General features: G+C 44.3%; 1 protein-coding gene across 1 annotated transcript in view; it reads left to right on the top strand.

Annotated features, from left to right (window-relative positions):
- LOC104403026 (receptor-type tyrosine-protein phosphatase T-like) overlaps positions 1-25574 on the top strand; it is a gene marked incomplete at its 3' end in the record, with an annotated part of 167887 nt that overhangs the window by 85238 nt on the left and 57075 nt on the right. Inside the window, exon 7 of the mRNA XM_010011059.1 lies at positions 17328-17621. Coding sequence (XP_010009361.1) covers positions 17328-17621 — 294 coding nt within the window. The remainder of the gene's footprint in view (positions 1-17327; positions 17622-25574) is intronic.

Genomic DNA, 25574 nt, shown 5'->3' with positions numbered 1-25574 from the left:
TCATTTAGACACCCCTAATTCACAGGCTTAGAATCTCCAGTCTGTGCTGTGATTTCTGAGGGCAGGAATTGGGTGCAATTCAATGGTAAATTAACCTGGGCAAGTAATGAAGCAGATCAGATGAAATGCTTAAAACCTCAACCTCCATGTGCCTGGGCTCCTTTCATGTGGTTACCTCAGGTCTCTTGGGTTCCACTGATTGAAGAGTCAGATTCTGCTCTTACTATGTGAAGGAGGCACTGAACTTAATGAATCAAAGAAGTGAAGGGGTTTGTAACGTACAATTCAAACGAAAGGCACTTAAAAGATACTTGAAAAGGCCTTGTGGGTCAAGTTAGCTAATTGTGGATATTAACTTGTGGGTTGTATTCTGGCCAAATAATACAACACAGCTTTGGATACCCGCGTGCCATGGGAACACCATGTGTGCTGCATCTTTCATCATCTGTTTCATTGCCTCCTGCCTTTGCACAATTAAAGCTTAGGGAAGGCCTTTGAGTATCTCGTGTGGGTAAGACAAGCTGTACTGCAGTCTAGTTTTATCTCTTCAGGCTTTTTTTGTTTCCTTTTGTTGAATAATGCAAAGAAATGATTTTGTTTTGGGTTTTTTTGATCTTAATGTTTTCAGGAAACCTGCTCTTAGTTTTTACAAGTTCCTTTCAGGAGGTGTTACACTGTTCTTCAGGAGTCCAGATCTCTAAAAAACAAACCCCTTGTTTATGCCTGCAGTGAAAAAGACTTAAACATACAAGTGTAAAATACAGCAGTACACAAAACCATTATGAAAATTCTGGCTTTCTGATGAAGAAAATCTTCACTGCAAGCACAAAATTGGCAGTCTGGTCTGTGGAACCACCAGCAACAAGCTACAACTGACTGGAAGCCTCTGGCTCCTCTAGGTGCAGTGTTCCCTCCCAATCCTGAGCTGTTGCAGACTGCTGATGTGTATGTTCCTTGGCTTGATGTAAGTCTGAGCTGAGGGTGCTCTGCATAACCCTGGAACCAGTTCTAGTAGTTGTATGTTCTCAATAGTAGTAACTGATAAGCAGCTTATTCACCAGTTAACACTGAGCTTTGACCAGGTGATCTGTGAAAATCAGCCAGTTCTTCTAGACCACTCTTCAGGACCCACAGGAATCTTCCTAAGCAGGACCTTGAACACACTGAAGTCTGCTTTCCTGATGCCTAGGGTTATGATCCTGCTTAATTCCTTGTTCCTGCCTCTCAGGATCATGAACTACTGGAGGCTGTCCAGTTACTCCCACAGCTCTTATGGATGCACTGTGCTGGATTTCCCAGCAAAAGAAATGCTGCTCCCTGTAGCAGGGGTGGCAGAAGCCGTTGTGTGCTGACCTCTCAGTTGATCTAGTTCCCACTCTGGACTATGAGGCTTTGCCAGTCATTTCAGCTAGCAAGATGGAAGAGGCAGCAGAGTCTTCTTTCCCCCCTGCCCTTACCTGCTGTAGTAATGTCTCATAAAGAAGGACCTTAAACATTTGTGGTTAAATTTAATAACTGTCTGTAAAAGCCATTTAGGTATTGAAATCCTTTGCTGTGGAACAGAGCTTATTTGTAGTCTCCTGTGTGTTCTTGTTTCCTGATAAAACACTGGGCACTGTTCCACTGTAAGCACACCTTATCTGGGAGGTGCTGTGCAATGTTAATCCTGTGATTTCCATGGGATAACAAGATCATCTAAATAGAAAGCAATGGGCTGTAGGGACTAGAATCCAAACCAGGTGCCACAGGCAGTTAAGAGCTGTAAGTTAAAATTGCAAGGGATTGTGTAATGGATTGGCAGCTAACACAGTACTTGAAATTCATGTGGCATTTACATGCACTGTAAATTCCAAATGAGCTCCTAAGAACCCTATAAAAGAAGAAAGTGTGTGTGTGTGAAGTGCTTGTTTCTCCCTGTAACATATATCCTCTAGTTCTAGATTATAGTTTTCCTTTGTATCAATGGGAGGGTTTTTCAGTTTCTATAACGAGGTGATTTCCATTCTTAGATGGAGTTCAGGCATTTCCAGTAATAACAGGAGCAGTGTTACCATTGCAGCTGAAGCTTGTACATAGAATCATAGAATGGTTTCACTTGAAAAAGGGCCTTAAGATCATCCAGTGCCAACCCCCTGCCATGGACAGGGACACCTCACGCTAGAGCAGGTTGCTCCAAGCCCCTGTGTCCAGCCTGGCCTTGAACACTGCCAGGGATGGGGCAGCCACAGCTTCTCAGGGCACCCTGTGCCAGCGCCTCAGCACCCTCACAGGGAAGAACTTCTTCCTTAGATCCAACCTGAATCTCCCCTGTTTCAGTTTGAACCCATCACCCCTTGTCCTATCACTACAGTCCCTGATGAAGAGTCCCTCTCCAGCATCCTTGTAGGCCCCTTTGGATACTGGAAGCTGCTCCAAGGTCATCATTCTGTGTGAGTTCACCTCAGTCTTGCTGTCCATGTTTCAGGGCAGCTTGGTTTTAGCAGTGAGGATTGGTAGATACTAGGAAAATGCAGCAGCAGATTTTATGAGGGAGGAGGTGAAGGGCTGCCAGTCTCAGGGCAGGTCACGTTCAGGCTGGCAGCTTGTGATAGATGGGTGTGGGATGCCTCTGAATCACTGCACGGATTCCCTGTATTCTGTATTTTAGTCAACTTTCAATAAGTTGCACAAATAAATTGAAGGGCAGCTGTCAAGCTGAGCAGCAGAGTAGAAGGCAAATGTATAATATAACTTACCAGAGGGCTGATGCCTTCTCCTGGAAAACTTTGGAACACATTTTGCTAGATGAAAGCAGCAGATTTGTTTCTACTGTTTGGTTTTCTTGTCTTACATTTAATAATTGAGAACACTTGTAATCAAGCTGGTTCCAGAAGGTTTTGTTACAGCTCTGGGACTGGTTCTATGTCTGTCCATTAGTCCCAGTGTACCCTTCTCTGGTTTTTTCATTGCTTTAACTCTCCTGGAAATGAAATCCTGTAATGCTCTGCTTAGGGTGTATAATACGTGTGCATGAATCAACTGTTGCTGCTCAGAAGGTCCATGTGGGCTTAGCTCAGTTCTTTCCTTATATGAAATTATTGCACACTTCTTAAAATCAGGGTTTTGTGTAATCTTATCACAAATCAGCTACAGACAACTCTATTTAAATCCCTATTCTTTTCTCCCTGTGCCCCAGAGCAGGCAGCTTTGGATACCATTAGTGTGTGCCTGTCAATTTGAGTAGCTCCCCAGCAATTTCATCTGTCTCTAGTCCCTTCTCATCCCATTGGCATTGCTTGCTGTGACTGTAAGCTGCTGGCTGTGCTTGTCCCTGGATTTGTTGGGGAATGGAGGCAGATCCTCGGAGGCTGGCTGTGCTCCACTCCCTGCAACAACTGTGTTTGCTGAGCAGCGTTCTGTCTTGAGTGTTCCTCATCATCTTCTACTTCCCAATACCCCAGGATCTACTTAAATATGCTGGGGTGAGGAGCACAGGTAGCCAAGCAGTGGTTTCTTTTCCCTTGCCCCTACTTTTTGCTCCTGGTTGCTGCTGAGCTCTTGACAGGCATCATTTAATGGAATTCAGATGCTGGAAGTTTTCTGTGCCCAGCTCCACAGACCTGTCCTTGTTTAAACCATTCTAGAAAGCATAAAGTATTTCCACCTAGGACATAGTGCTTTTCCTCTCCCTCCAGACTGCTTATAGCCACCTGTTCAATAGACTAAATTCATCAAGTCACTTTTAATCATGTTCATTGGACTGTGGAGCTGTGCCAGGGTCCTGCTAAGCACCAAATGAGTTCAGAGCAGGCACCGAGCAGATTCCGTTATAAAATAGTTCCCTCTGGTGCTGGGTCTTATCAGCTGGCCTGTGAAGGATAAGAAACCATCAACATTTCAGATTACTGGCAACAAAAGAGCAGAATCTTGGCTTATTTGCATCACAGCGGTAACTCCATTTACTTTGGATCTGTACCAGCATAAACTAGAGAAGAATTAGGCCCAGAGCCAAATATCTTTGTATTTCTTAAATAATTAAGCAAACCTACAAGGAGCTAAGCTGATGAATGGTTAACAAATGGTAGGGAAATGATCAGATGCTATTCATTAGAGCCAGGCATTACACCATAATCTGTATCTGCCTGTCCTCAACTCAGGAGATTTTCTACTGGTTTTAAGGATACCTTGGAAAGAGGAACTCTGAGTGAAGCCAAATAGATACGGTTTCAATAGCCATACATAGCAGTAGACTTCCCTGGTGCAAGTATTTTGTGTAAGGTTTGACCTATAATATTTTTCTCTAGTTCTTCTGAAGGTTGTGGTTTTGTCTAACCATATCTGGTGACTTTTATTTGGGGTCCAAGGAGGGAATGTAAATTTACACATTTGAGGAGTAAATATTTTTCTGTGGCACTGAAGGATATTCTGATGAGGTACTAACTGGACTTTATTTGGACAGTGTAGGTTTCTGCTTGTGAAGACAGAAAATAAATAGAAGAAAACTGGAAGAACTGAATACTTTACTATGCATGACCAGGTCAGGTCCTTTCAGACAGTCGTGCAAGACTGTTCTGGATGTTTTGTGTTGCTGTTCTTCCTTCCAGTGTCTGTGTTTCAGTGGAATACTGCAGCACTTTTTCATGCTAGATGTGTTTGCAATGGAAAGTGTCACCAGGTCCCTGACAGGGATTACTGACAGCATGAAAAGTGAATTTTGACCCCATGCCTAATAATGATGGAGTGATAAAATCACTAACACAGGCATTCTTGATGGTGTATATGACAGCTTATGCAGTGACTCCTCTGCTTAAAATTTGTTATCCACAGCTGCTGGAATTCCACATATACAAAGTGATGGGAAAGAAACCCTTATGTGTCCTAACTCCATGTTATGTGTGTAGCAAATGCTTAGAAAATCAACCTTTGATATTTTGCTTCAATGTGAAAGATGCAGCTCTAGAGTTCAAAACTGAGGTTTCCAAACTGGTGGCATTTCCTCACTGAACTTGTTTGTGCATCAACCCTTCAGATCACAGAATAATGGACTTGAGCATAATGACTTCTCCATTGAGCTAAGAAGTGCGGTCCTGGTCCAAAGTGATTAACATCCCTTACAAAGCAGTAAAAGAACTTTGCAAGTCACGATTTGAAACTCTAATGTAGGAAGAAAACTTTTGTACCTCATAGTTGGTCATTTTGCGTTTCAGCTGCCGATATACAGGTTGCCATGTTGTTCAGATACTGCTAATTGTGGGCTTGCTGTTATGGTAATTGGCATCTCTCAGTTTTGTTGTTATGACTACAGAGTACTCTGTAGCAGGCTGATAATGCAGAGAGACTGCAGCCTGCCTTGCTGGCTGAGCCTCATCACTGTTCCTTTCTGTCCTGTCTGTCTGTGTGTGCTGAGTTACAAGCTGTTTGGTGTAGAGACTGTTTGTACTCTGTTTGTACAATGCTTATCACCACCATGCTAGAAACATCACAGCATACAAATACTGCAGGTATGTGCATATATAAACACATCTAATCCACTTCCCTCAGTCAGCGGTGAGCTCAAATCCCGCTCTGCAGTAGTATGATGCTTAATCAGATGTTGCCTTATGTTTAGGTAGTCCTGTGATCTTGTTTCAGCCAGGAAATGTGGGTGAATTGCTGTTTCTTGATGATTCTTGGCCTGTTTGGTAGCCATACTTAGGGAATACTGGTATTAAAAATGGTTAGGTTGTATATAAAAGCTTGTATACCAGTGTGCATCATGCTGAAAAGATGACCACTTGTTATGATCTGAATCTTTTGTACTGTTCTTCATATTGTTAAAAAAAAGTTCCTCCTATGTCTCAGTAGATTTCCCACCCTCTTTTCCCTGTTTTCAGCCTTTGCAGCACACGCTGAACTTGGGAACTTACTAAATGTATGCCTGGAGGGGAGTAGACTATGTAAGAAACTCTCAGCTGATTAAATCAGTAAATCCAAATTGAATCTGAACCTTCTCAGGAAACGCAGGTTCAGTTTGTGTTGGTTGGGGGAGTAATAATTCATTGTGAGCAGGAAACTCTGGATGGGAAAGTGTGCTTCAATGAAGAAACTATTAGTAATCTACTTAGTCATCGATGCAGATAATGCTTGGACATCTGCAGGTTCTGGTTTAGGAAGGTGTGTAGCACAGTAAATACTCTGCCTGCTGGCTCCTCGATAAAACCTTTTAATCTAGTATTTTGCCATTGGAACAAATGTTTTTATAACAGAGTTTTTCTTTCAAGGAAGCTGTTTTGAGATCATCATCATGGATATGCATAAATGGTATAATGGGAATCAAACGTAACTCCTCTAAGTGAACAGGTTTCTGTCATACAACTTCAAATGCTGGAGGCTCCTGGCTGTGCAGGACCCTTGTTGACTTAACAGGTTTTCAGATACAGGACCCATTAAGAACACCTCCTTTCTACAGCCTAAACTCCACAGGCCCTGCTGCAGCTCTTCCAAAGCCTAAACAGGCTCCCAAATTTGTCTGGTGGTAGGAGATCTTGTTTTTATTCACTGTCTCAGGGGCAACACAACAGTAAGCAGGGTATGTATGGAACAAAAGAATTCCTTAACCAAGTGCAGAAATTGCTGGGAGTATTTGGAGACTTACGAAAAAGCAGCAAAACTCTTAACATGCAGGATCCTGGATCTCTGGTGGAGTTCAAGTCTAGGGGAAGTATCCTGTTTAATTTTCCTTGGTTGGGCTATTGGATTTAAGAGAGACTGGCCTTGTGGTTAGGCAATTACTCCCTGTGCTTGGATGTTTTTTTCCCCTCTGCTGCAGCTGGGGAAATTACCAGCTCTCACTTCCCATCCCCATCATTTCTCTGCTACTGGCTGCTCACCCGGTTGTAGCTCTAAGAATACATGAGTGCAAGTGTCACTCATTGTTCACTGCAGTAGATTGCTGTCTTAGGCCTTCAATCTCTTGTCTTTAATGGCTACAAAATAGGTTCCTTTATGACTAAAGAGGTTTTGAAATGTCTCCTTTCTGCTGTTTCACAGGTGAGGTTGTGATATCAGGTTGAGAGTCTTGAAATAGAATGGGGTGTATCAGACATGAAGTTCATGATGTCAGTGTGACTTCTCAGCTGTCTGCAAGTACTGTGCACAGTTAGAAGTGTACAGATAGCTTGTGGATTTAGTCTACACGATCCCCATGTTCCAAACCAAACTGTGCTTCAAGGCTATTTTATTTGTATGAATGAGATTGATGTAAGAAATAAAAAGAGAGAAGACAGAAACCAAATTGACTGTAGTTTGCCTTGTCTCTAAATGAGCAAGGCTTTTAGGTACATCTAGGTGGACAAGATGGGATAAGCGGAGAAAGTATGTTTTGAGAAAGATTCTTCATATTGTTGGAGCATATTTAGGATGAATGGGCTTGACTGTCAGATATTCTTTCAGCTACATTCACAAGTAGGAAGTTTATTCATTCTTTGGGGAAAAACCAGTTGGAATACACGAGTATGAGTAGAAACATTTGGTTCTAGTTGTATGTCTCTGTATAGCAGACCTGCTTCTTTTGTGTATGTTTTACACTGACGGTAGACTGGAGGTGGAGGAGATCCCTTTATTTTCTGGAAATTGCTATGGAACTTCACGTTGTTCCTCCTGATGTTTATCTTGCAGACTATGATTCTTTTTGCCACCAGAAGCAAAGATTCGTGCCACGTTGACATGTCAATGAATGATGAGGTTGTTCACATAGCTGTATGAGCAGCGTGGCCTTCGTGGCAACACAACAGTTATTGGCAGTAACTTGGCTCATTTTCACACTTTGTTGTGTATTTGTTGTGGAAGGATGATTCATCTGTGTTGAGTTTCTGGGATGAAAAGTGCTACTTCAGGTGTAAATGATGGGGCAATTTCAGTAGGAGTTATTACTGTGAATGTTCTGGAATCTGCCTAAGGAGTGTTTAAATAGCACTGATACCCTGGTGTTCAAGTAGTTTCTCTCAGTTTCCCTGGGGAGTATGTCTGTGCTAACCCCAGAGAAAGAAGTAGAGAGAGGAAACTCTTACATGAAGCACAGCTGAGATGACAGCAAAGCCTACTCTTCCCCTGTGCTAACTGTGCCTCAGCCTGCCCAGGTCTGTCATTTCAGTCATTGAGACTGGAATGACTTCCAAAATGAGCACTCAGCAGAGATCCTTTCAGAATTAGTCACCCCTGATTCACCCAAGGTTTGTATGAATATGAGCTCTGACCCATGTCCTTGTGCAGATGATTATCAAGCAAACATGCACTCAGGTGGCCATGCACTCTTGGACTTCACTGCCTGGATGCTTGTTCATGCTGCTTCCCATGATCCAGATGCATGGCTTTAAATGTTCCTTGGGTGCTGCTTTAGTGGGGGGGTGTGTGTGTGTATCTGCACCATGATGGCTTCCCAAGACCCCTGTCACTGACTTTGCTATGTCCATGACAGCATCAGCTCTTTAAAGGCCATGTCAGACTTGACTTGCCTCCTCATGGTCAAATGTGATTAGTGTTTGTCACAGATCTGTCATGGGAAAATAAATGCTTAAATGAGAACATTTTGCTGTATGGGCCAGAAGAGCCTAAATTTATGTGTCAAGCCTGGCATATGCTTCTGTGGAGGGGGTCATAAAGTCTGTAGGCTGAAACACCAGACTGCATTCAATCTCTTGCCCTACAGCCCTCCATTAATCACGATTTCCTATTATAAACCAAGATACTGATACTTGCTCCACCAATACGTTGTGAGGATTCATGGTGAGCATGTCTTGAAATGCACTGTCCTCCCTCTTCGAGCTGACCCAGCTCAGGGGTACGCGATGTATTTGCAGGAAGAGAGATCGGTATCCGTGGTGCAACAGCAGAATGGATGTTCTTGAGTCTACAGGTCTCTGCCATGGAGGTCTTCATGTTTAAACTCCAGTCTGGCTATTGCCTCAGCTCTCCTTGCTGCTGCTCATCTGCGCTGCACATCTCTAGATGGTGCACAGGGTGGTAAAGGGCAGTGCTTAATTCCCCTCTTTGCCTCAAATGAAATGAAGAATCCTGCCTCAGGCTTTTCCTGCAAACCTAGCAGGTTGCTATGGATTAAGCTACTTAATCAATCCAGAGAAACCGTTCCATGCTGCTTCATAGTGGTCAATACCTCCAGTCACTTGCCACTGCAGCAGCTTAAAGACTAACGATCCTTCAATCTGCAGACAGAGATGTGCCAGAAAGCAAGAGGTGCTAAATGGCCACTACAGACAAAGCTATAAAATCCTTTTGCCTTCCTCGTTTCCCACCATCATAAGCTGGTAGCATAGCAACTGATGAAGCTGCTTGAACTTGAGTTGACCTGAAATTACATGTTTCACAGTTTATGTGTTTATTCCTGCCTTTCTCCTTTTTTGGTGTGCGTTGAGTTTACATTGCCAGTCCCAATGGGAGATCAGCCGCTTGTTCATGCAGAAAGCTGAAACAGATTTAATAACACATGATATATGAGCTTAAATAGTCCATGGAGCTAGAAACACGAGGGAGAGCTAAAGCTGCCCCTGGCTATGGACTGGTGGAGAGGACATTCTTTTTGATTGGGTGTGGATGCATCTTTCCATATCTCTGTGCAGTCTTTCTGGAGTCATAGGAAAGAAAGAAGAGCCTCACATAGACTGATGTTTTCAACTGTGGAATTGTTTTTTAAAGGAAACAGTGTAGGTTGTGAATATGCATAGACTGTAGAAACCCTGGGATTACAAAAACTCAGATACAGGTCCAGAAGTGACCTGCAACTTGAATGACCATTGGTGCATGCACAGTTGCAGCAGCTTCTGCTGGAGAAATCAGTATGCTTTCACCAGAGTTTCTAGAAAGCTCCAGTATTTTAATCTCCCTTATCAGGTGCTTGCTTGTTTTGGGCTTTTATTTCCTGTTGCCTGTCAGATATTCCTAATGCCTACATTAATCTCAACATCCCTGAGTGGTTTGTGTTGGAAGGGACCTTAAAGCTCATCCAGTTCCAACCCATGCCACAGGCAGGGACCCCTTCCACTAGAGCAGGTTGCTCCAAGCCCCTGTGTCCAACCTGGCCTTGAACACTGCCAGGGATGGGGCAGCCACAGCTTCTCTGGGCACCCTGTGCCAGCGCCTCAGCACCCTCCCAGGGAAGAGCTTCTGCCCAAGAGCTCATCTCAATCTCCCCTCTGGCAGGTTCAAGCCATTCCCCTTGTCCTGTCCCTACAGGCCCTTGTCCAAAGCCCCTCTCCAGGTTTCTTGGAGCCCCTTTAGGCACTGGAGCTGCTCTAAGGTGTCCCCTTCAGGAGCCTTCTCTTCTGCAGCTGCCCCAGCCCAGCTCTCTCAGCCTGGCTCCAGAGCAGAGCTGCTCCAGCCCTCGCAGCAGCTTCTACTGCTCCTGTTCATGATGTCAGTTTGTAGCTATTTTGCAGTTGAAAAACTCAGAAAATTACATGCACATTAAAAATGAGAGTTAATTGTCTGTGATTCCCAGCCCTGGGGAGCTTGTCATTCTTAGGGATTACCTAGGAGACTGCTTGTGCCCTGTGCAGGGGATACCTCCTGGCCCTGGGAATAAAAGTTTCCTTCTAGCACTCAGTGCACCAGCTTCATGAACGTGTTCTGCTGCAATCCTGAGGATTCCTACGTATCAATACTGAGCCATGAGAGTTTGTAGTCACCTTTATTTCCTCTTTTACAGTACAAATGATGATTCAAAGAGAAGCATTCAGTTCTAATCCATGTGAGTTCTTGTAATAAGCTTTACAATTAGAGCACAGTCTTCCATCTAATTCACTTAATTTACACTGGGAAATGAGATAGTGTTCACCTAATCCGATGCTATTTTCTTCTTTATTAGAGAATGAAAGCATCCTCTGAGGCTCTGGTGGATCCAAGCTAAGCTTCTGAGACACAAATAGTGTGAAATGCTAATGGAACAGTGTGCTACTGGAATCCCCCTTGTTACCACTGCCCCTCTCCTTGAACCTGTACCACCACTGGAAGAGTTGGCAGGAGGCAGTGGGTCTGCTCCAGCTCTTCCTGCTCTCAGGAGCTTGTGTTTGATAGGATGACGCTAATGCAGATGAACTTTGATCAGCTAAGGTTTGTTCTGCTGTCTTGCATGATGACTGCAGTGCTTCTAGGAAATGGTTAAGAGGTTTTCTACTGCTTTATAGTAACTCCTGTAGCATTACAGGGTTCTTCTCTTTAAACCTAATTGCTTAATTTAGAACAGACATATTCAAATCACTGAGGACCTTTTCCACTGCTGCTTAAGGGGAAAACACAGAGAGATCGTGTATTCTGCATTTTCATCAGGCTGCAGCAAGTTCTCCTTTAGTATGTAAGTGCTGCACCTACACTGTTGTAAAGGGAATAGTCTTTGAATTTTGGGTTTGGGGGATGTCAGAAGACAAGCATCCTGCCAAATATTGGGTCTCTTACTCCACTTGGTGACACTCTTGTGTTGCTGCTCCAGAGCTGGATGCAGGACTACGGGAGGGTCTTCCCAGAGCACAGCAGAGGGGCAGAATCCCCTTCCTCAACATCTCTCCTTTTACTGGATTTTGGCTTTAATTAAATATTCTAAATTGCTGATGTCAGAATTGGTCCTGGGCATTTCTGGTTTGGAGCACACAGACTGTGCTGTTTGCTGGTGCAGTTTACGCATGCGGGTGAATTAAGGCATCACTTTCTCTTCCGACACTGTTGACATGTGCCACTGCTGTCAGCCTGTTCTGTCACTGTGAGACACATCTGAATGTCTCTCTTTCGGACAAAAGCCTGTTAGCATGGTGGCAGCACAGTGAAATAGTCTCATGCTAAACACTGTAAAAGTCGTTGTGCCATTTGTTTGTGCAATAGATGGAACAGGGAGTTTGGACAATCCCTGGAAAACAGAATTCAACAACTCCATTTACTCCAGTAGTAAGAAGTGTGCTAATGAGCACTGCCAGGGTAAATACTGTCATTAAGAGCTCAGAGCGCTTATTGCTGTGGTGTAGAACTAGAAAGGGTACTCAGGGGTGCTGCTTAGTCAAGTGAATCTCCAGTAGCCAGCAGTAAGATTTGCAAAGTTGACAAATTCTGCCTAAAGGATGGAGGGGCAAAAAGTCAGAAGAAAAGCACTTAACATGATGCCATTTTTATTTAGAACAGCTAGGATTGCCTCCTTAAATGCAAATATAAGTACCTGTGATCTCAATAGCTTTTAAATTGCAATAGTCTGTGGCTGTTCTGTAGAAAAGCATAAAATATGTTTTGTTCTGTGTTTGTTTTGCTTAAAAAAGTTCTCAGAAGCTTGAAACTTGGTTCCCTTGCCTTCCAGTCCCATCCTTCTTCACTTGGCAAGCACAGTCCACAGCTGCTCATGTAGCTTGCAGCTCCCATTAGTAGAGGAATAAGCAGTGTCATGTTTGAAAACACTTGCTTGTTGGGCAAATGTCTTTTGGTAGCAGCTCTGTCCTGGGTTCAGCTACAGCAGTCATTTTTTCTCCTTCTTAGTAGCTGGTGCAGTGCTGTGTTTTTGACTTTCAGTCTGGGAACAACGCTGATAACACCGATGTTTTTAGTTGTTGCTAAGTAATGTTTACTCTGACCAAGGACTTTCTCAGTCTCATGCTTGGCCAGAGAGGAGGGGAAGCCAGGAGGAAGCAGAGGCAGGACACCTGACCCAAACTGGCCAAAGGGGAATTCCATACCACAGCACGTCATGCCCAGTATAGAAACTGGGAGGAGTTACCCGGAAGGCCCAGATCGCTGCTCGGGTCGGGCTGGGTATTGGTCGGCGGGTGGGGAGCGGTTGTGTCCTTTTCCCTTGTTATTCCTCTTATCATTATTATTGGTAGCAGTAGTGGTTTGTATTATACCTTAGTTACTGGAGAGCTGTTATCTCAACTCGTGGGAGTTACATTCCTCCGATTCTCCTCCCCATCCCTCCGGGAGCGGGGGGAGGAAGAAAAAGGGGGGGGGGTGAGCGAGCGGCTGCGTGGTTCCAAGTTGCCGGCTGGGCTTAAACCACGACAAGCTCCCATCCCCAGCTCTTCAACCTCCAGAGAATATCAGAGACTATTCTGATCTGATTTTGAGCCCGTGCTGTATGTTGGGGGTGTGTGAGAACACTGTAGGGGGCTGTCTGTGCATGTTGCAGCCACCTTCTGCTGCTCTGTAGCCCTGGCCTGGTTGTGAGGCATCTGCAGTGGATAGTTTGGAAGGGTTTCCAGGTCAGCAAACAGAGTGGAAGGTGCGGACTGGGTGGCCAAGCCAGATACAGACCTGCTTTTCTCCTCTGTTAAACAGGCTTGGGTCAGCCTCCTCTGGGGCCTCTCTGGTTTTCTGACTTTCTTAGTCCAAAATTGAGAGGTTATTTCAGTGTTTGAGAGAGTTGTGTGAGGAATTAATGTGTTGGCATGATTGTTCAGTAACAAAACAAGGTGCAGGTTAGCACTTTAGAATCAGAATTGTTGAACCTTGTGATATACTGGTGTTTTGTAGCATTAGGGGTTCCCGTTGTCTAAAGCCACCCGTGGGCCATCACTACAAGTTGAAGTTCCTGCTTATCTTGACTGTACATTTTATCAGGTGGTCTTGTTAAGAACAAGAAAGGAATTCTCAGAGAATTAAGTTTTATTCCTCGAAGATCCATAGCTTAAGGGGTTTATCCAGCTGGTTTAAGATTATATTTTCTGTAATGCCTTTTTCTTCTGGATTATTTCATAGGAGACAGTGATAACACTTGTTGGGGGATTTTCCTCTTACTTTTCAGTCTTCCAGTTGCATCTGGAGGATTCATGGAGCGCAATTTTCTTCCATCATCTAACGATTGCTTAGAATTGCCTTGCTTAGAAAATCACATAAAGAAATATGCCAGGAGTAGAGTAGAAACACTCAGGAGCAGTTGCCAAAAAGTAAAATACTGTGCGTTTTCCACAGTAGTTTCCATTCCTATTGGAGCTCAAGGAGTGTCTGGATGATGCCCTTAATCATAGGGTTGAGTTTTAGGTATTCCTGTGAGGAGCAGGGAGTTGGACTTGATGATCCTTATGGGTCCTTTCCAACCCAAGATCTTCTCTGATTCTCTTTGGTCTTTTTTGGTCCTTGAGGTTAGTTTTGTTTTCTCACACTCTTTGCGTTGCTGAACTTTCTGCCATTTTAAAGCCCCAATAGGGTTCTGCAGCTTCCCAGCGGTAATCCACAGCTCTTCAGATGGGAGAAGGAAGGCATATCCTGAATTCCTCTCATGTCTGTATGACTGGAACTGCTTTGCACATCCAGTAAAACCTACTTGTGTTCAGTAACTCACTTTTTTAGACCTCATTTGATGTATATCTTTCATTTCCTTGAAAGTGGGAACCAGGGAACCACATTTTTCTGTGTCCTTCCATCTGGGGTTGAGACTAGATACTGTTCCAGTTCCAGAAATCCAGTTCCAAATGTCCTTATTGCTGGGAAGCCTGTGGCTTCTCCTCTGCACTTGGAGGAAGAGGAGGAAGGAGAAGAGTTAAAGGGGAGCAAGAGGCCAGACAAGGCTTACGATTTAAAACACTGATCAAGTGGGGCTGGTTGGTCCCGGTTACACATGCATGAGGCTGATCTGTCACCCTGTTTGTTTAATAATTAAGGTCATGTAGAGATTTTAATTAAACAGTGAGCTCACTATATCAGGCTGGTCACCTGTAAATCACAAGTGAGTTTAGTTACCAATGGCAAGAAATGGTCCATAGTTATGTGCCACTTTGACTAAATGATGGGTGACTCGTGTCCATCGCTTGCAGGAATCTGGCACAGAGTGATATAAAACAAATGCTTCTTGTCCAGTTGGTGCCAGTAGGAAAGAGCCCATAATTCTCAGTGAGGTGGGTTTGAGCCTTGAGTAAGTACTATAGGAGCTGTTAAATTTGGAAAATGGGAAGAGTTTAAACTCCTCATTTTCCAGTATTCTTCAGCACATGGTTTTCAAATGGTGCTTAAAAAGGGGGAAATTAATGGGGTGGAACCACCATCGCTTTTTGGGGGGACCATCACATTTTTTGGGGGGAGGTTTAGATGTGACCTGCAATAGAGAAGACAGTAATGCTGTTTGTCATCTTAGTTGAAATCATTTTGGCAATAGTAGTTTCTGGAAGTGCTAGATGAGACGTCCACGGCTGGTTTTAGCAGGACAAACTGCTCTATTAATTAAGTTCTGTCCCATAAATCTCTTCTAACTTGCAATCAAATCCCAAAGTAACCAGGATCATGCTGCTATTGAAGTCTGCAGTCCAGGAGAATGGAGTTTAATATTTCATTTGCCTTGTGTTCCGCTCGGATGTGACTTGTAAGATGTCATTTTTGCATTGGGAATAAAAAGCACTAAGTCTATCTTTTAATTGCCTTGCACCACGAAACAAGTAATAAACTGTGATTTATAACAACTTCATTTTTTAATGAAAATGTATCCACATGCATTTCCTGAAAGCAAATTTCTTGGACAAATCATCTTCCTAAGTCAAAACATAATCAGTCTGACGTATCAGAAAAGGGTTCTGGCAGGAGTTAGGCGAACAGTGCCAAATCAAAGCAGAGACTGGCATTCCACACAAAGCTTACCTCACAACGGTGCGTTTGGCTCATGCTGGATACCTGCTGCAGTGACAATTCAGGTTGCTTTTTTTTCCAGGGGTACAATGCACAACTGCTGCAGTCAGTGTCAAGGAGGCAGTGTGGTTCATTGCCATTAGTTAGCCAGAGGAAATGAAATTAATAATGTTTCAGTTGATCATTTTGTGTAGTAATGGTTTCTACACATTCATTTCTCTTCATTGAGCAGATGTTAGCCTGCAAGACTTCTCCAGAGGGGAAGGGCCCTTCTTCCTCCCATCACGTGGTGCTCATGCTCCTTTCTTCCCTGTTTCTGTGGGTCCTAGATTCTTCCAGTTCTGTGGGTTCTTTGAGAAATCACCTTTAAGCTGGGTTTGGAATAACTCCTACACAACTCTAACATGAATGTCATGCTGTAAGTTCATAGGTTCCTTTTTCTGAGACAGAGATGTCCTTTTGTTGCCCTATTTTCACAACAGAAGAGAGTTTGTGTCCTCAGGGCCTAGGGCAAAGCACATTAGTGTGTGACAGAGGGAGGGCCAGAGGAGACTAAGGGAATTGCTCGTAATGCACAGTTCAGCTCAGGTTTGAAGGTTTTCAGAACCAAAAGGCATAGGCTGTTCATGCAGCTTCCAATATGCAAGTGTTATTTATACACTGATGAGAGGGGGAAGAATAAAAGCCAGGCAGGCAGCCAGAGCCCTGTAGACGTTTCATTTTGCTTTATTTTGGAGCTTTCATCGAAGGGTGCTGCTGAGATGTCTTTTATTGGTTTGCTTTTCTTTTTATCACAGAAGTGATATTCAGCAGCCAGGTTCCTGCCTCTTCACGATGCTTTTCAGATGTCTGGGCACTCTTCAAGCCTCGTGCAGACTTTGCTTGTGTGCCTTTGCTCCTGAAGTTAAGCAAACTCTGTAATCAAATATGACAGGAAGTGTTGATTCACTGCTGCCTTGGAGTTTGCCTTAGTTCTGAGCTTCCAAAAGCTCAGGTAGTCCGTTCTAGCAGCATCCTCACAACTGATATTGTCGACCATGGGAAGATCCCATGGTGAGGCACTGTCACAGGGTGCTGAGGCCCTGGCACAGGGTGCCCAGAGGAGCTGGGGCTGCCCCATCCCTGGCAGTGTTCAAGGCCAGGTTGGACACAGGGGCTTAGAGTGACATGGTGGCAGGGGGTTGGAACTGGATGAGCTTTAAGGTCCCTTCCAACCCAAACCAGTCTGGGATTCTGGGATGGTTCTATGATCCCTAGTGTTTAACTTCACCTGTATTTTCTCACACGCAGCGCCAGTGCTTTGATTTACAAACACATCTGATTTTTAACCTTTCTTTTCCTTGGTAAAATCATAGAATTAGCAAGTCATTTGAGATTTCCACTCATTGCTGGTTGTGTCACAGTAAACATTACACTCATTTATTTGGCTGAACCCCAATTCCATGAGAAATGATTGTGATATTCTGCCACAACAGGTCACAGGGCAGAGGAAGGGCTGTTGTACTGGAGCCTTTTTGTACTTGGTGTATGCCAAATGTACTCAGTTATCTTTATTTAAAACCTCTTTCCACCCTCACCCTTCAGTATTCTACTGAATGCTATTGCTCAAATGCTTACAGGGGGAATAAGTATAAACCTTCTGATCTCTTCAAAGTGACTTTGTGTCTTATTTTAAACCATAGTTGCTTCGAGGTTACTGTATTCCTGCAAGTGGAAATTTGCTCCTTTAGCCACAATAGTCTCATGCTTCCATGATTTCTTGTTGTCCACAGAGCCCCCAACTCCCATCGCCCCCCCCGAGCTGCTGGCTGTCGGTGCCACGTACCTGTGGATCAAGCCCAATGCCAACTCCATCATTGGAGATGGGCCCATCATACTGAAAGAGGTGGAGTACCGGACGACCACGGGGAATTGGGCTGAAACACACATCGTAGACTCTCCTAATTACAAATTGTGGCATTTGGACCCTGATGTGGAGTATGAGATCCGGGTGCTGCTCACTCGCCCTGGAGAAGGAGGCACCGGCCCCCCTGGACCACCGCTCACAACAAGGACTAAGTGTGCAGGTAGGTTGCTACAGCTTCGGAGTACAGCAGAGATGCTTTTTTCCACTACTATAGTAACAAATGGTCTTCCTCACATCCCTGTAGATGTGCTTTGTCAGTGGTCTGAATTAACATGATGAATTTTCCTGTATCCTGGAACATTTTACTTCCTATTTCATAGGCAAGTGTTCAGGGAACTGTTGTTTTTATGCATGTCGTGTATTTGCCAGACTTTCTGCTCTGCTGTACGGCTGCTTTCTGTTGGAATGGGCCAGAGGATGAGACTTTTCTAACCAGTTCTCCAGAAGGCAAATTGTTCCTAAGACTGGTCAATATGAAATCGTCACCCTGTAAGCGCATGAAAAAGATATGTTGTTCTTAGGTTCAGCTTCAATTCTTAACAAATAGTGCTGTCCGTTCATGAGTGCAGTGTGGTGAAGTGGGAAGCGTTTAGTTTCTTGTATTCCATTTGGTGGAAGTGAGTCTTCTCCTCACTCCTGACAAAGAAACCTGTTCAAATGCTGAGCAGCGTCTTCCCTTTCTCTTTCATATTGGAACAGATCAATTTTGCTCCGGGGACAGGAAGTGTCTGTCCTCTTTCTAAGCTATATTGGCCTTTCCAGGAAAAAACAAGAGATCATGTTTCTCATGTTTCAGATATAATGGCTGAATATATGGTCTCATACATTAATCGTTAGCCATTAAAGGAAATCAAGCTCTGTGCTTTGCAAGGGGATGAACAAGGCAGTTTTCTATCCTGCACTTTTTCCCTCCACACAACTGTCTTCTCAAGGTTTGCATTTCTGTAATGTTTGCAGCATCCTCCCTGTCCTGTGAACAAAGAACAGACGAAAAGGCTGCTCTCCTCTCTCTAAATCCTTCGTTCCTCACAAGTTAGTGGTTTGCAGCAACTGGATTGAAGTAATGCAAAGCTCATACAAAAGCATTCTGGTTCCAGTTACTCTTTCTGACGAAACAGCAAGGCTGCAGGGGGAGGAATGCCTTAAGAACAGCCGGATCCCTCCTGGGATGGGATTGAGCAGTGCAGTGTTAGCCTTCCTCACCCATTATCCCAGCAGCTGATGCTGAGCATCCCCAGCAGCATCCTCTTCCTCTACCAAGAGAGGAAGCAGGGCAGGTTGTGTGCATTGTGGGGCAGGGGGGCACACCCTTACTGCCTTTCCTTTACTACACAGGTTATAAAGCACTGAACATTTAGTGTATCTTTAGAAGAATTGGTAAAAACCATAAATCTGCGCTTGAGGATGTGGTGTGGAGGTGTTTGCTGTGTTCAGCATCTGTCCATTGGCAGAACGCAGATGTTTGGAGGCTTTTCTGTAGCTAGGTAGAAAGCATAAAGTGACATGGGTGATGTCCTGACCTGTTTGGGAAATGGGCACATGCTCTGGTACTCATCTTTGGCTGTCTCCTGCTCTAGTGTGGGCACATTATCTAACCCTCAGCAGAAATAACTGCAGGCCAGGCCTGGGACTGGGCATTTGCAGATGGAAATAGGATGCGCTGAGCTGGTGTGGTTCATGTGTTGGGACTCTGCAGATACGTTCTGCTGCAACCAAACTTGGCTGTATTACCTGTGAAGAAACTATGCTCTAGCTTACTGCAGGGGTAAAAATAAAACAACAGAAAGGCTGTTGGCTTTGTGCTGAATGATGTCTTGTACTGGATCCCCAATTGCTCAGCACAGGTATTGATGAACATCATGAAGGATGCCATGGATAATGTGTTCCAGTTGGGTGAGCTGAGCAACTCACTATTTTCTGTCCTAATTTACTAATGAAAATCTACCTGGAGAAGGTCATTCTGTTAATGATAGTTGTCATAGAGAGCTTGTGGAGATTGATGGTGATGGCATTTAGGTTCTTTGGGGTGGAGAAATTGTAATGATCTTCATTCTAAGTATAGATTTGAAGAAAGGGATAGACTTACCCAATATCTGAAGATGTACAGCTTCCACAAAATGCCAGCTGATATGAGGGAGAGGAAAATGCAACTCATTATTCCAATTTCCTTATATCATGGGACTCCCTCAAAATACCCTATGTTGAGGATAATTACACAAAACTTCCATGGTAAAGATACTAAATGATGCACTGAACCCAGAAGGCAGCACTGCGTCCTTCGTTTTTCTTAGAGTGCCTAATGACATCAGTGAAAATTGAGGGGTTTTAAATAGGTGAGGGATGAGTGATGCTGCTGTTTTCAGGTGAAGTTTTGGTTCTTTGTCATTATTTTTTCTTAGCAAGAGGCAAGTACCAAACTGCTACACATCTGTCTGCAGTCAGTAGGTGACCGGAGTTGTCCTATTTTACTGGACTGTTTAGTGTTGGCACTGTGTTTATTGTAGTCCCTAATAAGGGATAACAAAATTGGCTGCAGAAGTAATGGTAGAGTGTATCACCTAAACTGGTGAAGAAGTAGGTACTTATTTAAATAGATATTTAAATGAAGACTTTCTTCCCTGTGAGGGTGCTGAGACGCTGGCACAGGGTGCCCAGAGAAGCTGTGGCTGCCCCATCCCTGGCAGTGTTCAAGGCCAGGCTGGACACAGGGGCTTGGAGCAACCTGCTCTAGTGGAAGGTGTCCCTGCCCATGGCAGGGGGTTGGAGCTGGATGAGCTTTAAGGTCCCTTCCAACACAAACCACTCTGGGATGTTGTGATTAAATTGCAAGAAATCAGTATAACCGTAAACACAAGATGTCTGTGACCTTCCAACACTGAGGAGTCAATGTCCCTTTTACTAAACAATCTTATTAGCATCTTTTCACATAGACATTGGATACTCGTGTGCTAGGGAGTAGCATTTTTATTTTCATCTCTAAATCAGAAGAGGATTTGGGAAGGACCAGGTTTTACTTACACTTCAAATCAAGCATCAGAAGCTCACTTACAGAGCTGCAGTTGTCTCCTGTGAGTTTCTTGACTCTCAACCTTGCATCAGAGCAAAAGCATGACCAGAATGCACAGCATGAGCTTACAAAGTCGTTACACCATAACGGAACTCATATCAAGATCATTTAGTATTTTTAGGTTGTGGATCAGAGTGAATGGAAGTTGATTTCATGGACTTAAAAAGTTTTTCATTATATAAACCCCATAAAAACTAATTATCAAAAGTCTTGCTCTTGAGCACAAAGAAGTTTTATTAAACTGGATAATATCTAATCTGAAATTCTATAACCAGTATGTGCCTGGGCATCTGTTACCCACTGGTGATGCTTTTGGTTTCTACAGGACAGCATTATAAGACTTCATTTCTATTTGATCTTTAGAAGTGATACTGAAAATTAAGTCCCAGCTTGCTTCTGTCCAGGAAAAGCCAATGGCCAGAAAACATGGCGAACCCTGCCCTTGGAAATGAGCGATCTTATTTTGTTGGGGTTTTTTTGGCTGTGGATGGTTTGTTTGGGTCTTTTTTCCATTGGCTCTGATAGGGTGTGACATGGGACAGGAGAAGATTGAATGACCTCGAGGCATAAAGTAGTGAACTGTCAGTGAGAGGGAAGAGTTGCTCAGCAGGAAGTGAGGAAACAAGAAAGAGTGCTTAAAATTAAGACCAGACCCAGGGCTGACAGGTGGTTAAAGGAAAAGAAGATACAAAATATTAGGGTTTAGTCCCAAAATAATGGTTATGGGGAGATAGCAGGATCAGAATAGTATGTTTGCACACAGTTCCCAGCAGCATGTAGAAGTTTAGCACTGGTTTTTTTTTAGCCATCCACAATAGTTAATCAGAGCTCCTTAAAATCTTTATTTGATGGGCTCCATTCAAATGAGTGTGCTTTGGAAAGCTGTGATTTGGGAAGCTTGGGGCTTGTTTTCTGCTCTCTGCTTATTTACCATCCCCCTGCTTTTTTCTTTCTCCAGTAACCAAGGAGAAAGGGAGAAGAGGGAAAAGTCCTTTTTTCCTCTGGGGGATGGGGAAGGGCATACCTTGCAAATGGAGTCCTAACAGCGTGGGGGGAGTCTCCTCTGAAAAGTGTTTTCCTTCTAGTGGGATGAGCTCACATGAAAAGCAAGGCCAGTGAGTATCGTTTAAATGAGTATTAATAAAGGGACAGAGATAAGACTTTCATTAAAAATAGTATTTAGACGTGGTTAACTGGTGTCTGGAAAAGGCTCTCTTGGACGTGAGCTTCTCTGCCTGTTTGGATGATGACAGCAGGTGACTCCTAAGCTCCCCATACCCCAGCAGTGCACGCTTGAGGTCAGAACCCCCCTATGTGCTGTTCCTGCACCCCTAGAGCATGAGCAGCTACTCGAGGGAGGGGATCCTGCCCCTCTGCTGAGCTCTGGGGAGACACCCCCCCCCTGCAGTCCTGATCCAGCTCTGGGGAACAGCACAAGAGGGACGTGGAGCTGCTGGAGCGAGGCCAGAGGAGGCCACAGAGCTGCTGCGAGGGCTGGAGCAGCTCTGCTCTGGAGCCAGGCTGAGAGAGCTGGGCTGGGGCAGCTGGAGAAGAGAAGGCTCCTGAAGGGGACACCTTAGAGCAGCTCCAGTGCCTGAAGCGGCTCCAGGAAACCTGGAGAGGGGCTTTGGACAAGGGCCTGTAGGGACAGGACAAGGGGAATGGCTTGAACCTGCCAGAGGGGAGATTGAGATGTGCTCTGAGGCAGAAGCTCTTCCCTGTGAGGGTGGTGAGGCGCTGGCACAGGGTGCCCAGAGAAGCTGTGGCTGCCCCATCCCTGGCAGTGTTCAAGGCCAGGGTGGACACAGGGGCTTGGAGCAACCTGCTCTAGTGGAAGGTGTCCCTGCCCATGGCAGGGAGTTGGGGCTGGATGAGCTTTCGCATCCCTTCCAACCAAAACCAGTCTGGGATGCTGTCAAGATGAGGAGGGTTTCGTGGCTTGGAAGCAGGAAACTTCCCAGTCTAACAGGAGTATCGCTTGGTAAGGAATGGGAGGAGAGAAAAAGTCCTGAGAAACCCCGTAATGTGCCCCTCCAAGGTGTGTCAGTAATTCTTCATTGGACATGCTTGTCACAATGGGAGGTTTGTTTTCATATGAAAAACTTCACATGGATCTCATGCAGCCCATCTCTTCAGATAAGCTGCTAGAGACTGGGTAATTAAGCAGGAGGATGTGATTTAGCTCCTGGAGAAAAGAACAGTTGTCAAGATCAATACTCAATTTTTGTTGTTGGCCTGGGGAAATAAAAGTTACTCTTGAACAGTGTGGCTGAATTCAATACTCCTCTTACAGTCAGCCAGGATAAAGTAGCTGATATAAATGCAAATGTTCTGTACAGAGTTTGATACGATATTGCAAAGGAGTTGGAAAACCTTTTCCTTTAGTTATTATTAGAGGGTACTTTGTTGCCATGAAATCTTGAGAAGTTTAGAACCGGGAAGCAGCTTTTGCCATTTTTTTTTCTTCAGCTTAAGACCACATGTTTTATAGAAATGCTTTTGTCTATTGCTCTGTTACAGATGTTGGAAATGGAGGGAGCTGTGTACTGCAATGAAATGCTCACACTGAACGACCAACAGCTTCATTGTGCACTGAGTTATCATGAGTTGTTACAAGAGGTTCATAAATGCTTCTTTCTGATTTCATTTCAAGGTGATAATTCCCATTAAATAGGAAATGTTCGCATGGTAATGTTGAAAAGTAAGATTGAGGGGTGCTGCACTGACTTCGTTTTGTACTGGTTTTCAAGCTTACAAAGAAAAACCAAACACCCTGAAAAAAGCTGATCTATGAGTCAAAGCATTGCACAAATGGCACATGGAGGATTTGAAAGAGTTCTGTACAACTGACGTGGAGGTATTATTGCAATCACTCATTTATAGACTAATTTAACTTGGGAGTTAATCTAAGCCTTGTCCTGAAACATACGTCACTTCCCTGTTAATATTAGTTAAACTCTTGGCTCCACTGTCTTTATAACTTTTGATGTAGACAGTGGGGGAAATAGATGCTTTTTTAGCAAGTTTGCTCCTGTTGGCTAATACTTCCTGTAGAATATTAGCAAAGGAAAACATACCTGGGTTTCTTGTTTCCTGTGTTGCTAAGTGCTGTGCGGGACCTTCTTCCCCCAGCGATGGTAAGACAAGCCTCTGCTGTGCAGGCTGTGCTTGCTTTGGGTTTTGCTCTCTTCTGCATTCCCTGGAACAAAGGCTAGTGTAGAACAATGAAATGCTGCAGCTGTTCTCGTGATAGCAGCTATTCCCAAGAGCCATGCCCTGCAGGTGAGCTGTTGAGGAGATGGCATCATTTCATGTCTGCCTTTTGGAATGTGGATCCTGCAAAGCCTGTGGGAACGGTACCCATTTCAGTGACTTTGTCTCCTTAGCTTGGTGATTGAAACTCTGTTCTCATTCCACCTCAGTAGCCTTTGGTGTGACAGCTACAGATAAGAGTAGAGTTATAAAAATATTCCTTCCTTTTGATCCTCGATCCCCAGTTTGTGCTTGGGAACAGCCTGATTGTGTTGCTGGGGCCTCATCTGCATCACATCCTCACAGGCGAAGTCCCTTTCAATGCAAGATGATGGTTTTCCCTGCCAGGTTGATTAAATAAATATATCTTGAGTTATGCTTTATTCTTTCCCCCTCCTCACCTCATTTTTGAGGGAGCAGAAGGGCAGGAACCACCCTTTAAACAGCTGAGAGAAAAGGCAGCTGGAAGAGAAGGTGAAGTGCTGCTACTGGATGACTGGCATCCTGTGCCTGTGAGCTCTGCCAGGTCTCAGCTTCTGTTCAGCCCATAACACATCCCTGCAGACCTCTTGGAACAATACAGACACTGCTGCAAGTGACCTACAGAGCTCTGTAGGAAACAAAGTGTACCTCAGGATTCTCTTCAAGTTGCAGAGGTGCAGGTGATTGCATGATAGGGATGCTCCAGGCAAAAGATGTCTTTCTGAGCTATGTTTGTGGTATAACAGGAGGGATGTTCCTATATGGAACAGAAGGAATTTGGGAGGAGAAAAGAAGGAAATTCAATGGTGAAAGGGGAAATGCTCGTGCACTTTGGGTGACTGAATACAGAACTCCAGAAAAGCCAGGCAGATTCTTAGAGCTGACAAGATGCTTGGTTTGGCGTGAGGTCCCTGTACATGCAAAGTTCATGCACTAAATTCCATGTGTTGGGAAGCAGTTGGGATTTACCGCTGGACCATATGAGTGTGCCATATATTTGGTATTTGTTTCTAGCAGTGACCAATGCCTGAAAATTCCTGAGTCCAGTAAAGTATGTCCCCTGGTGCCCTTAACCATGGAACACGTGGTGAGGAGTCTTCTTTATCCTGATCCGTGCAGAAGATGGGCTTTTTGTCCTGAGGCATGTGGATTGATTGCCCTTATCTTAGTCTGCATAAATACAGTTATGAATATAAAGGCAGTCATCATAATGATTTGGTCTGGATTTTTTTTCCAGAGGGATTTTGCTCATGATGGATTTAAATTGGAGGGATTTACTTTTTATCTGCAAAGGCAGTTTGTTATCCAGCAATGGTTTTTATTTTTATTTGTTAGGATGAAGTGTAGTTACTCATTTCCACATCACACTGGTTCTGCTTGGTGGTGTTCCTGTTTAAATTGATGTCTTTCTTTAATGTGGACTATTTCTATAATCAGGAATATAGCCTGATTTTCTAAGTGGCAGGCTGGTCAGTAAGATGATAACTTCCATAAAGGCATGAGGCTTCCATGAGAACTTCCAGAACAGTTCTCACTAATGATCATGGACTGATTTCAGCTGGAAGGGACCTTAAAGCTCATCCAGTCCTAACCCCCTACCATGTGCAGGGACACCTTCCGCTAGAGCAGGTTGCTCCAAGCCCCTGTGTCCAACCTGGCCTTGAACACTGCCAGGGATGGGGCAGCCACAGCTTCTCTGGGCACCCTGTGCCAGCGCCTCAGCACCCTCACAGGGAAGAACTTCCTAATGTCTAAGCTAAATCTTGGATTAGATGTCTAATCTAACCCAGCCAGGTTGGACACAGGGGCTTG

This window comes from Nestor notabilis, unplaced genomic scaffold (assembly GCF_000696875.1).
Source record: "Nestor notabilis isolate BGI_N333 unplaced genomic scaffold, ASM69687v1 scaffold11703, whole genome shotgun sequence".
Taxonomy (NCBI): Eukaryota; Metazoa; Chordata; class Aves; order Psittaciformes; family Psittacidae; genus Nestor; species Nestor notabilis.
The sequence above is the reverse complement of the archived record's forward strand: the minus strand, read 5'-3'. Positions and strand labels throughout refer to the sequence as shown.